At 47.0% G+C, this 12,594-nt stretch overlaps 1 protein-coding gene across 9 annotated transcripts in view; it reads left to right on the top strand.

Annotated features, from left to right (window-relative positions):
• The first annotated feature begins 8,866 nt into the window (after positions 1-8,866).
• The window catches only part of PFKFB4 (6-phosphofructo-2-kinase/fructose-2,6-biphosphatase 4), a 105,496-nt gene continuing 101,768 nt past the window's right edge, over positions 8,867-12,594 (top strand). For 3 of the 9 annotated variants that reach the window (XM_084839803.1, XM_084839804.1, XM_084839802.1), the window contains exon 1: positions 9,329-9,893. In XM_084839803.1, the coding sequence (XP_084695929.1) occupies positions 9,353-9,893 (541 nt within the window). In that variant the 5' untranslated portion in view covers positions 9,329-9,352. The other 6 variants (XM_084839810.1, XM_084839809.1, XM_084839815.1 and 3 more) reach the window with 6 other exon arrangements.

Raw genomic sequence — 12,594 nt, 5'->3', positions numbered from 1 at the left:
ATTCAAAATAATGGCTGCCACTGCAATGAGAAGCCCCATGGGGAAATTCACCCATGGTGGCTTCTCCTTATGTGTGAACCAGGTCACTGGCACAGAAGAACAAATTTACTAAAATCTTACACATTGTAATGTCTCAAGTGATAATGCAGGAAAGAGTTACCTTTCCACTTGGCATAAAGGGGTGGGTGGGTAGGTGTGGAAACTGCTTTCTCTTGATATGTTAATGAGTGAAGGAATGTGTTTACCTAGATAGCTGAAGTGGTGTGTGCATGTGCGTGTTTAGGAAAATGGTATGTTTAAAGTTTATATAGTGTTTTTTTTAGCTCTGTTTTCTTTTTTTAGCTCTCTTGCTTATATTTCAGTGGATTCCCAGGAAGTAAGATTAAAACAAAAGTATAGGGGCTATACAAAGGGTATAATAGATATACAGCTTGTTTCAGTCTTGCTTAGTATGTGAATTTTTTGACAGAAATAAGCTGCAGAAACTTGTTCTCATGCACTGTTGGCGTGTGCTAGCTATGGGAACGAGGGCTGCTGCTGGGGTTACATACTGCCACTGTAAGCCACCCTAAATGTGAATTAGTGGTAACCCTGAAGTCTGCAAATGGTGTTGGGCCTCACACAACTAGGTTACCACAGCAGCAGCTAGTACCACAGCCTGCTTTCTTCCTTCACACCATTTGCTCAAATCTCTCTCTTCCCCCCGCCCCTTTCTGAAAAAGAAAACAAAAGCAGCGATCTTCATAAGGGAAGCCTTTCAGCCTACAAATAACCTGAACATGCCACTTTGCCCCACTGAGCTACTGTGGAGAAACATTCAATGAGGGTTTCCATATTTTGCTGTTGACCTCTCTTTAACAACAACTAATGGTAACTTCCAGCAGGAGGAGACAAGCACACCATGCTAATTGGTGACACTGAGATCCCAGAGACTGGGGGCAAGTGCTTTTGAGAGGACTTAGAGTTTCCACAGCACGTATGACTAAAGTTGTAATCTATGCATGTTTAGACAGAAAAAAAAGTTCTACAACTGCCAGCATGTCCCAGCCAGTCATGCTGGGAATTGTAGGACTTTTTTTGTCTAAACATACATAGTATTGTGCCCTAAACGAGTTTGGTCTCTGGCCTCTAAAGTGCATTGAAGAACTGACCCCAGACCCCAGGGACTAGAACCAGTGTCTAAAGGGCACTTGATGCATGTGTGTTTCTGTTGTTGATGAGTTCACTTTAATCCATGGGTTCAGAGTCACCTAAAGCAGTTTCTCAGTGTTAATAGCCCTGTCCCTAGGGACTTGCAACTTACTTCATATATATATATTCATGCCCTTCTATCATTTCTGGCTGTAAATACAAATCAGGCACGCAAATACAAAAGGAGCTTGGGCAAAGGAATGAAAATATGTTAAAGGGCCATAAACGAATCCTTCCATTTTTCCAAACACACAAGGGATTGTGGGTGGGGAGGGGACTGTGTTATAAGTTTGTACCAGGAGCAGAGAAATTATGCTTGACCCCTGCCTGTCTCTAGTGAGCCCTCCTTGCCACAGGATCCCACCTCTCCCTTCTCACAGGCAATTTGTTGCTTGGGGCAGGACAAGGAAACTATGAGGGAGAACTGGCAAGTCCTATGCCCTGCTTGAAATGGGGTGAGGTATTTTGAACTGGAGAAGTGAATACTTAGTATTTCCGAATTTGCTTCCATCACTCCTTCTGGGACCTGTTTCCCTGTATTCCTAACGTTTGTGAAAAGCCTAGTTCTCTCCCCTCTCTCTTACCCAACTTCAGTTCCGTTTCCTCACCTCTCAGGCCAGCTTGGTAGCTAGGGAACAAAAATGAACATGGAAGAGCTACCCTCTCCCAAGTCGGTAGGTTGGCTTTTCATGGGTGGAAAGGATGAAACTAAGCCTGCTTAGCTGCTCTAGCAACTGACTTGAAGGGCATGACCTGGGAGGTGCTTTTTACCACTTGCGGCTGAGTTCACGTTCAGGGTCCTCTGCAGAGGTATTGCTAGGCTTAAGCCTATGGGGCCCCATCCCCAAATATATTTCCTATGGCCCCAGATCTTTTCCTCACAGCAGGGCTGGCCCTACCATTAGGCATAGTGAGGTGGTTGCCTCAGGCAGCAGATGGTAGGAAGCAGCAGCAAGGTGCAGGAGGAGAGAGTTGTGGGCCACACAGCCTGCCCTGCACCCCCCTAAGCTAGCCCATTGCTTTCAGGTATGATGGTGGATGCTGTCTCATTGCCTGCATTGAAGAAGGATTCAATTAGTGGTCCAGTCAGCTTTTTTGTACATGAAATGGTAGGGGGCACCATCTTGTCATTCACCTCAGGCAGCAAAATGTCTTGTGCCGGCCCTGCCCCAGAGCCCTTTCCATTGGTTTGGGATGATCTGAGGCAGGGTGCAAAATAACTGAAGAATTTACTTGATTTGAGATTATTTGGGTACGAAATTAATTGGCTTTGCCTCCTGTGAAATTTAAATAAATCCTAGTTATTATGTTTACATTTGCATATATAGATATAAATCAACAATGTAACATAGATCTGTGTCCTATGCACCTGGGCCCCAAATATTTTAAGTGCCTAGTAATGACCCTGGTCCTCTGCCTCTCTGCAGCCCTCTGGTCATGGTATGCATGAGACATGGCCAGGGATAGGGTGAGAAAAGGAATGTGTACAAGCTCCTGGGAGGGAGTGAAGCCCAGCCAGTACTTGGCAACTAGCCTCAGCGGCTATTGATTGTTCCCAGACATCATGCCTGCTAGCCAGGGGGCCCTGTCCTACAAGTTGACAATCTGGAGGATAGATGTTAAATGAATTTACCTGGATTAAAATGTAAATGTAGTTTTTAAGTAAGATAAAACTAATGCATACTTAGCTGGGAGCAATTCCCATTGAAGATGGTGTATGCATAGGATTAGGCTGCAGCTGTGCTTATATAGCATTTGATCACAGCCTTTGTTCTCTACATTGGTGTTCTATAATAAGCTAAAATAATTGTTTTAACATGGTGTTTTAGTCTTTTATCTTTGCTGTTCTCCATTCTGGAATCTTTTGATGTGGAGTGGTATATAAATATTGTAGACAAACAAACAAACAAACAAACAATGATCAGCTTATTGGAACTGCACGATCACTGTATTAGGACAATGAAATACCAGCAGTGTACATTGCATAAACGATAGATATTTTGTGCAGTATAGACTATAAACAAAATGCTTCTGGTGAAGAGCAAAATACTATTCCAGTAGTGGGCACTGTGCCACCATTGTAAGTGGACCTTAATGTAGCCTTGCAGAAACAGTGTTTGGATGAGTCCTTGGCTTGGCTGGCTGACTTATTAATAAACTTATATCAATGCCATACATATTTCTGTCTAAGAACAGGCAGGGAGCAATGTTCCAGCAGTAGGAACAGAGACAAGAGATTATAAAGTATGGGTACTGTGGAAAGATAATTAGCAGCACATGGCTTTAAAAACAAAAATCAGCATATGGTATTCTGTTTCAGTGGATGACTTTTGGATTACATGGAGCAAAATCCCCATATGTGTTAGGGCCCTGGTACTTGCTGGACCATATTCACTTGTATCCGTCTGCCTAATCTCTGAGATCATAATCTTAGAGTTCCTGCAGATGCTCCCACCATCTGAATTATGATGGGTGGCAACAGCAGGGAGAGCCATCACAGTTGTGGCACTCTGCCTTGGGGCCAGCAGGCCCCATCATTACAAGTGGGCCTAAAAGCATGCAAGTGAGCACTAAAGATGTACCTGCTTACCTTGGCCTATAAGGTAATTGCTCCTGGTTGGAGCATTCTGGGAATTGTAGGGATTTTTTCTGTCTGAAAGTGCATTGGAGAGCACTTTTAATGAATGAATGCTGTCCACAGGGAGGTTCACTTCGTGACTAAGTTTTGTTCATTTTGGTGCCAGGCAAAGATACAGGGCCTTTTCAGTGATGACCCCATCTTTGTGGAACTCCCTCCAAACCAATATGCACACCAATTTGGGACTTTAAGCAGGCTTTAAAGACTAATTTATTTGAAGTGGGAAATTGGCAACTACGCACTGTAAGTTGTAAGAGGATAAATTGAAAAGGTGTGACTTTACACCCTTTCTAAAGGCCAAGAGAGAGTGGGGGCAGACTGCAATTCTTGAGGGAGTACATTTCATAGCTTGGGGGTAATGCAGGAGAAAGCCCTTTCCTGTATGCCCTCAAAAGCCCCTCAGATCTGCAGATGTGAATATTCAGCCAGGTTCATAGTGAGACAGGCGGCCCCTTAGATAGCCAGGTCCTAAGCCACTAGGGCTTTAAAGGTTAAGACCAACATCTTGAATTGATCCCGGAAAACAATTGGCAACTAGTGCAGATCTTTCAGGACAGAAAGAATAAATGCAATAATATAATCTTGATACTCTGTACTGCTTATCAGTCTAGGTGCCACGTTTTGTACCACCTGAAGCTTCCAGATATTATTTTTTTTACCCCCACCCCCAGCTTTAAAAACTTCAGCCATTCTCACAAATTTTAAAAATCTGTTAGGCTTTTTATCTGATGTTCTGTTTTATTGACTTGTGACTGATTGTATTGCATTTATTCTTTTTGTTAGCCAACCTGGGAGCATTTGTGTGATGGGCAGGCTAACAATCTGCTAAATAAAAATAATGACTTGAAAAATGCTTGACACTTTCTCTGTTGGATATGTGTACTTCATGTATGTGATGAAGCAGACTCTGATCAATGACAGCTTGTGTATTAGTATTAGTCTTTAAGTTTCTATAAGGGCACAGCCCTATCGGGATGGCCATAAGCCTCCAAACTCACAGTGGGAGGAGCAGTGGAGGTGATCTTCACCTCTATGCTCTACCCGCTCTGTGTTTTGGCTAGACAGGCTTTTTTGCCCGTCCAGCTGGGGCTCTGCGGAGTGGGAAGGAAGGAGGCTGGGAGGCCTGAGGATACATCGTAAGCTGGCCTCCACAGTCCCCTGCCCTCTCTACCCACTGGCATGTCCCCTATCCCTCCTCTCTGAGGTCGCTGGTGCAGTTCTCTCCATGCCAGCTGCAAGGGGAGGAGTGGGTGGGGAGCTCAGATTCCTGGCTCCAAGGTCAGAGCACTGCCTTTGACCTTGGATCCAGGAATCCAAACTATCCTACGGCCCCCAGACTCTGTCTAGGGGTCATTGGATTGCTCCCTCCAACTCTTTGTTGTTTTCTTCTGTTGGACACGAAAGGTCGAAGATAACTGCTTCTGGCATTAAAGGAAGAGGTGTGAGCTTTACTTTTAGGGCTAGGAAAATAAAGTGTATTAGTTTTAAATGGTTTTTGATGAATTAGGCCATCCATCCTTATAAAAAAAATTAAGTAAAGCAGCATCCTTTCAGAGTTAAAAATGCCGCCCCCCTGGAAATGGATATTATTTATTTATTTATAATATTTATTTTATGTTTCTATACCACACTATAGCCGAAGCTCTCTGGGTGGTTCACAACAGTTAAAACCATAAAATACAACACGATAAAATATAATATAAAGGTTTAAAACTACAGTATGAAATAAAAACCAAAATAAAGCCTAGCAGCAGTACTAAGATGTAAAATACAGTAAGGGAGCAATCCTGTGGCCGCTAGTCAGTGGCTAGATGGCCATAGGAGAGGTTGGTTCCTGGGAACCGATCTCAGAGCCCGCGCTTTGAGGTCGGTCCACTGAGAACTGACCTCTACCCCCTCCCGCACTGCCTTGTAGGCAGTGCAGAATGGACCCACACTGCGCGCTCGGAAGAGGAGCGCAGAGTTCCAAAAACGAGGCATTCCTGGGGACGTGTTGGGGAAGGGAAGTCGGAAACGCAGGTACGACACATCCTCTTTGTTGTCCGGCTGCTGCTTCCCATGCTCCGAGGTCCCACGGCCAGACAGCCGAAATTGGCTGTCTAGCTGTAAATGCAGGGCAGGAGAAGTGCGGAGGGGACGATCCCCTCCATGCTGTTCCTGCCCTGCATTAGATAGGTGGTCGCCTCAGAGTTTGGAGGCATCTGCCTACCCTGATAGGATTGCACCCTAAAAGATTTAAAACGACAGAAACTGAAAGACTAGAATGCCTGGGAAAACAAGGTCTTCACCTGGCACAGAAAAGACCACAACATACAGTAGGTGTCCGGAGAGCCTCTCTGGGAAGCTCATTTGACAACCGGGGTGCCACAACAGAAAAGGCCCCCTTCTTAGGAGCCACCCCTCTCACTTCCTTTGGTGGGGGCTGCCAGAGAAAGACTGCTGAGAACAATCTTAGGGTCTGGGCAGATATACATGGGAGGAAACGATCCTTCAGGTAACCTGGCCCCAAGCCTTTTAGGGCTTTGAAGTACTGGCATAATATGATCATGTTGGCCAGTCCTTGTTAACAATCTCACTGCCCTGTTTTGGACCAGCTATAGTTTCTGGACCGTTTTCAAAGGCAGCACCATATATAACACATTGCAGTAAACCAGATGAGAGGTTACCAGAACATGGATAACTGTAGTTAGGCTATCTCTGTCCAGATAAGGTTGGTATATCAGCCTAAGTTGATAAAAGGTGCTCTGTGCCACTGAGGCCACCTGTGCCTCTAATGACAATGCTGGATCCAAGAGCACTCCCAAATGATGAACCAGCAATCCCTTCCAGAACAGGTTGAAGATCACTATATACCATTTAATATTAAAAATCTCTAAGCAGTTCATATATAAATCTTAAAAATCACATGTAAATACAATATTCAAACAATTAAAACCAATTTCAACTGCAACAAAACAAGTACACTTAAAATACACTATTAAAAACAACTCAAAAACAACAATATGGAAACAATACAAAAAGCAGTAAGATCGAGCAGCATATGATCAATTGCAATTACTATTTGAAAGGAATCTTTTAAAATGTCACATTCAGTGCCACCCTATGCATGTCTATTCAGATGTAAGTGTCATTTAATGCAGTAGAATTTACACCCTGGTAAGTCTGTGTATAGGACTGCAGCCTTGAGAGGGTGAGGCCCTGCGGCAGATTCCATCTTATGGTGGGGGTGGTGGGGTGGTGGCCTTCTCTCTTACAGCGTCAATGCCATGAAACTCCCTTCCCAGGGAGAGCTGTACTAACTCCTCCCTGCTGACAGGTATAAAACTATATTTTTTTCTTCTGTTGGCCTTGACTGTTAACTTGTAAACAGCAGTGATATATTTTATGCATATATGAGCAATTTTAAACAAGCAATTTTGGCATAATTAGCATCTAGGTTTGCCAGCTAACGAAGGCTGCAGTCCTGAACACGTTTCAAAGACAGTAAGTCCCGTTGAACACAGTGGGGCTGATTTCTGAGTCAACATGCATGGGAGCGCACTGCCTCTCACAGCGTAAAAGAACACTGCAGGGGCACTTCCCATTTCAACCCCAGTTGTCCTGATGTCTCAGAAAGTGCCCATGCAGTCCCGATTACTCTTGCACAAACATAGGAAGCTGCCTTAAACCAAGTCAGATCATCAGTTCATCAGCTCAGTATTACCTACACTAGCCTTCCCCAACCTGGCACTCTCCAGAGGTTTTCAACTACAACTCCCCTCAGCCCCAGCCAGCATGACCAATGGTCAAGAATGACGGGAGTTGCAGCCCCACACATCTGGAGGGCACCAGGTTGGGGAAGGATAATCTACAGTGACTGGCTGCTCTCCAGGGTTTCAGACAAGAGTCTTTCCCATTCCTATTAGGAGGTGCCGAGGATTGAAACGGGAACGTTTTGCACACAGAGCAGGTGCTCTACCACTCAACTACTTGCCACTCCTGATTAGGCCCTATGATTTCATCTGTGTAGGCATCTGCGATAAAGTGACCTGGGTCTCACTATGGGAGGGAAGAAGTTTTTCACCAGCCTCCATCTCTTTTCATTAAGAACTGAGGAAGAGCCCTGCTGGATCAGACCAAGGGTCCATCTAGTCCAGCATTCTGTTCACACAGTGGCCAAGCAGCTGCCTTCGGGGAACCCACGAGCAGGACACAAGTGCAACAACACCCTCCCACCCATGTACCCCAGCAACTGGTGTACAAAGGGAAACTGCCTCTGAGTCTGGAGGTAGCATATAGCCTAAGTTGGCACCTTGAAGTATGATGCTGGCCTTATTTATGCAGCCAGGTCCTATGCATGTTGTTGTTGTTGTTGTTGTTATTTATTACATTTCTATACCGCCCAATAGCCGAAGCTCACTGGGAAGTTTACAAAAATTAAAAACCTTAAAAATACAATATGCAGAGATTAAAAACCATTTCCATGAAAACACATGAACAGACAACATACACAAAAGAAACATATTCTCTCAAACAACTTCAAACGAACTATCTCAAAAGCAAACAACCATAACCATAAGACATTCCAGGATCGATTAAAACTTATCATATGCGGCCGAGTGCCTGGGAGAAGAGGCATTCTGCATTTGACAATCCTAGGTCAATCCTATGTTGATACCGGATTGTCGCCTCAAAGGTTTTTCACCCATGACATTACACGGATTGCTTTTGCTGAGCCAAAAGCGGAAATCCGACATCTATTTCAAAAAGAAAGGGCTCTCTTGCTTTCAGTCCTGCATCAACAGCCGCACTAGAAGGACTCGAAAAGCAGGCACCACCGCTGGGGTGGGGATCACGTGTGAATCAAGCCTTACACGCAAAGACACGGGATTTTTTTTAAAAAACGAGTTTATACAGGCGCCAGCGCGACGCTCCTGCTCCCCGCTTTCTCCTTCTGCTAGTAAATACACGAGGCGCTCGGGGACCTTTCCGGACGGAAGGAGGCGGCTCTGCTGGCTGGGCATCTCTCCGCCCCTTTCCCCGCCCCCTGTCGCCGACTCTCTCCAACCGGCTGGCGCGAGCGGCGGGAGCGGCGGGAGCCCTGGGCGGCCGCCGGAGGACCCACGCCCCCCTCTCAGCGCGGGGGAGGAGGGGGGGGGATCCTCTCCCGGGGCTGCGCGCCCGCCGCAGGATGCTCCCGCGCCCGCCGCTGCCTGCGCCGCGTTCATGAGCCGCCTCAGCCCTCCGCACCGCTCGGGATATAGCGAGCTGCAGGCTCGGCCGCCGCGCCGGCAGCCCCCCCCCGAGTGTGGGGCTGTCGGGTGGCTCTCTGTACCCCCCCGCCCGGGATAAGTGGCTGAGGCTGGGCGACGCCACCCCGGCAACCTGCGCAGCGCGGAAGACCGGGCGGCGACGGCTCCGCGACGGCACGGATGTCGGGCTTCAGGTGCTGCAGAGGCGGCGGAGGCGACGGCAGACCCGAGCGTCCTTTGCAGGGCCGGGATTGGAAAGGTAACCCGTCGTGATGGCGTGTGCGTGCGTGTGATGCACACGCACACACACACACACACACACACGCGTGTGCCGAGCACAAGCGCCCCGGGAGGGGGCCCGGCGGCGTTCACGTACGCAGCCGCTGCCCAGGGGCAGCCGCTGCCCAGTCCCGCCTCCTCCAGGCTGCGGGCGAGACTGGTGGTCGCCCGCGCCCTTGCTGTTTATGACTTGCTCTTCGGCTGGAAGCGGGGACGCGGTTTGCTTGTAGCTGTCCTCCTGCGCCTGCCGCGGTTCTTGGCTTGGCCTCGCCCAAAGGAAGCGCGCGGCGGCGGCGCGTTTCCATGTCGCGTTGCCTTCCCGCCGGGGGCAGCGCGAGGCAGCCGCTTGACGTTACCGGGCAGGAGAGACGTGCCCTGCTTCCCTGGGCTCGGGGACTTGGCCCCTTTTCGCCCCTTGAGAAGAAGCCTGCCCCTCGTCTGGGGAGGCGGCGCCCCCGGCCCTTTCCTGCGGCGCCCCCCCCGCCTCTTGGCAGAAGCGGCTCAGCTCTTCTTCCCCTGTGGCAGTGGCAAGGCGGTCGCCTCCTGCCGCGCTGGTGAGGCTTCATAATTTTCCAAGCGGGGGCTCCAGTGTTGTTATGAGGCGTGTGGAGCTTTCTGCCCCCTCCCCCGGCTGCTTTATTTCTCTTGGCCCTCTCCACTCCTTCTGTTTACCGTGGGCTTTCAGGGCCGGGCTGGTTGGGCTGTTCCTCCTGACCTCCAAATATGCTGTCATTCAGGCAGTGGTTCATTTTTGAAAAAGTCGACGTGCGAGGGTTCATGCCTGACTGGAAGCCAGATCTTCTGAGCTATAAGTTGTTGATTCCTCATATCAGCTCTGTGGGGGCAGGCTGCAGATTCTCTGGCAAGGGAGTGGCATTCTGCACATGCTTAGGTGTGCTCCTGTCTGTGTTTCATAGTGCTTTGAGTACTTTGAAAGTAGAAAAGCAGCTGCTGAGTGCTGTATAAATCTTCAAATTTAAGCACTGTGACAGGGTCAGAGACTGAGATGGCAGGTTTAGGGACTGGGTTGTGGTTCAGTTTAACTGCTACGCATGGGCTTCGCAGGGATGGTGGCAGAGTCTTGTAGGAAATGAGGCCTCTGCTACTTTAGAGCATGCAGGATTAATTCTTCACCTCCATCCTTTTGAGGTAATGGTGTGTGAGTTGCTCAGTGTGATGGTGTATGAGTACTCAGCGTGAGGGCTCTTAAATAGCTGAAATGCTAGCTATTTGTCTTCAGTCTCTAGGCCTCTTTTGAACTGCACTGTTTTGGCCTGCCAGTTTGGTTAGAGGTTTCACCTTCTTTGCCATTTCCACACTGTGTGTTAGTTGACAGCAAAAAGTTCTATTATTGGTTCTGGTGAATAGTCCATTTATGAATTCAAGGTCAGACAGTAGTCAGTTCCAGGTGATTCAAGGAAGAAAACAGCATTGAGATTTGTGAAATCATACTACTGAAAAGCAGTAATGTTTTGCTTTACAAGTTGAGTTGCTATCCATTTAAGGATACTATTAGTAGGAACAGCAAGATTTGTTACTAGTTCTCATGGTCCCCTTAGCTAAAGATGAGTCTGCACAAGGTTTTGCCAGGGATCAGATGCACCTACGGTACCTACAATCCAGAAGTAGCTCATCAGTCCAATTATTTCGCTGCCCAGGAGCATGGGTCACTTGTGGGCCAACAGTGGGGTTAGTGTATTTCTGGTTTAGAAATGAAAAGCTAAAAAGGAAGCACAAATAGCTCCTAGGTAAGCATTTCCTAATACAATGAACTCTGGAATATACTGAAAATCTGAGAGTGGTTTAATAAGCCTCCTGGCTTTTGAGCAGTAATTTACACAAAAGTCACTTCCGTGTAGGAAGCAGTGTGATTCCAACACATAAGTTGCAATGTATGCCGATGCTATATGCAGGTAAATTGTTTTGCGTTTTGCTAATGAAATGATTAGTTGCAGTTTCTCAGCATGTGTGCACACAGTGATTTACATGTGTACCGAGCTGTCATATTATGCAAGTTATGCACAGGAATCACACAATTGGAATAATAATACTTGCACTCAGGGTCATCCAGTGAATCTGAATGGTGGGACGTTCAGAACAGACAAAAAGAAGTATTTCTTTGTACAGCGCATAGTTAAACTATGGAATTCACTACCACAAGATGTAGTGATGGCCACCAACTTGGATGGCTTTAAAAGGGGACTAGATAACTTCATGGAGGGGAAGGCTATCAATGGCTATTAGTCATGATGGCTATATATTACCTCCAGTATTGGAGGCAGTATGCTTCTTTGTAACAGTTGCTAGGGAATGCATATAGGGCTATTGCTCTTATGCCTTAGTTGTGGGCTTCCCACATTCTTCTGGTTGGCCACCGTGGTAACAAATGCTGAAACTAGATAGGGCTTTGGTCTGATTCAGCACAGCTCTTCTATTCTTAATTATCTGTACAGAAGTGGCTTCCATGTAGGAAATCGGCAAGGTGTGAAGTGGCTCTTTCTTGGAAATAGACATATATAAATTTGTTCCATCTTATATTTTCAGATACATCAGTGAATTTCCAGAGCATTATCATGACTTCAGAGAATAAGGAAATAAGTGGCCTTTTATAGTTGACATGTTGGTGTGAAAGAATTATATAGAGCTATACAGACAATAAGTGCTTTTTAATGTTTTGGTCCATTGTCAGTAATGTTTTTGGTATTTGCACTGGAGAAAGGCAGAGTGGATACTCTAAAATTCCTTTACTTAATGTATTGATTTAGAGAGCATTCCTATGGCCCCTAGATGGTGTCTGAGAAGGCACAGGATTCTGGAGATTTCCTTCCCCCCTGAAGCCAAAGACAGAGGTACAACCTTGGACAGGGAAATCCTGTACTTCCCAGCTCCCCCTGCCCCAGCCACTGGAGCTTTCCACAGTGGCACATCTCCCAGGTCTGAGCTCCGACTTCTGGAAGCGGATGGGGGAGGGAGGTGGTGGGCCGGTGGGCAGGACAGGGTGGGGAGAGGTGAGACTGTAGGTCTACAGGCCTCTCAGCTCCCAATTCCTGCCAAGATAAGAGAGTTAGATGGGCTCAGAGGTATGTATAATGTTAAATTCAGTTTGGGAGAAATGGGAGGTGAAAAACCCTCTGTGGTTCCTTCTACCCTGCCTGTTGCTAGCAGGGCTTAGAATGCATAGAGGGCTCTGGGATTGGAGCCCTCCATCTGACAGGCATCAATCTGATAGGATTGCACCCTTAATTTCTTCTCCCC

Source organism: Heloderma suspectum, chromosome 2 (genome assembly GCF_057233095.1).
Source record: "Heloderma suspectum isolate Gila_16-S chromosome 2, 16-S_ref, whole genome shotgun sequence".
NCBI lineage: Eukaryota > Metazoa > Chordata > Lepidosauria > Squamata > Helodermatidae > Heloderma > Heloderma suspectum.
Note: the sequence above shows the minus strand (reverse complement) of the source record. Positions and strands in the feature narration are given on the sequence as shown.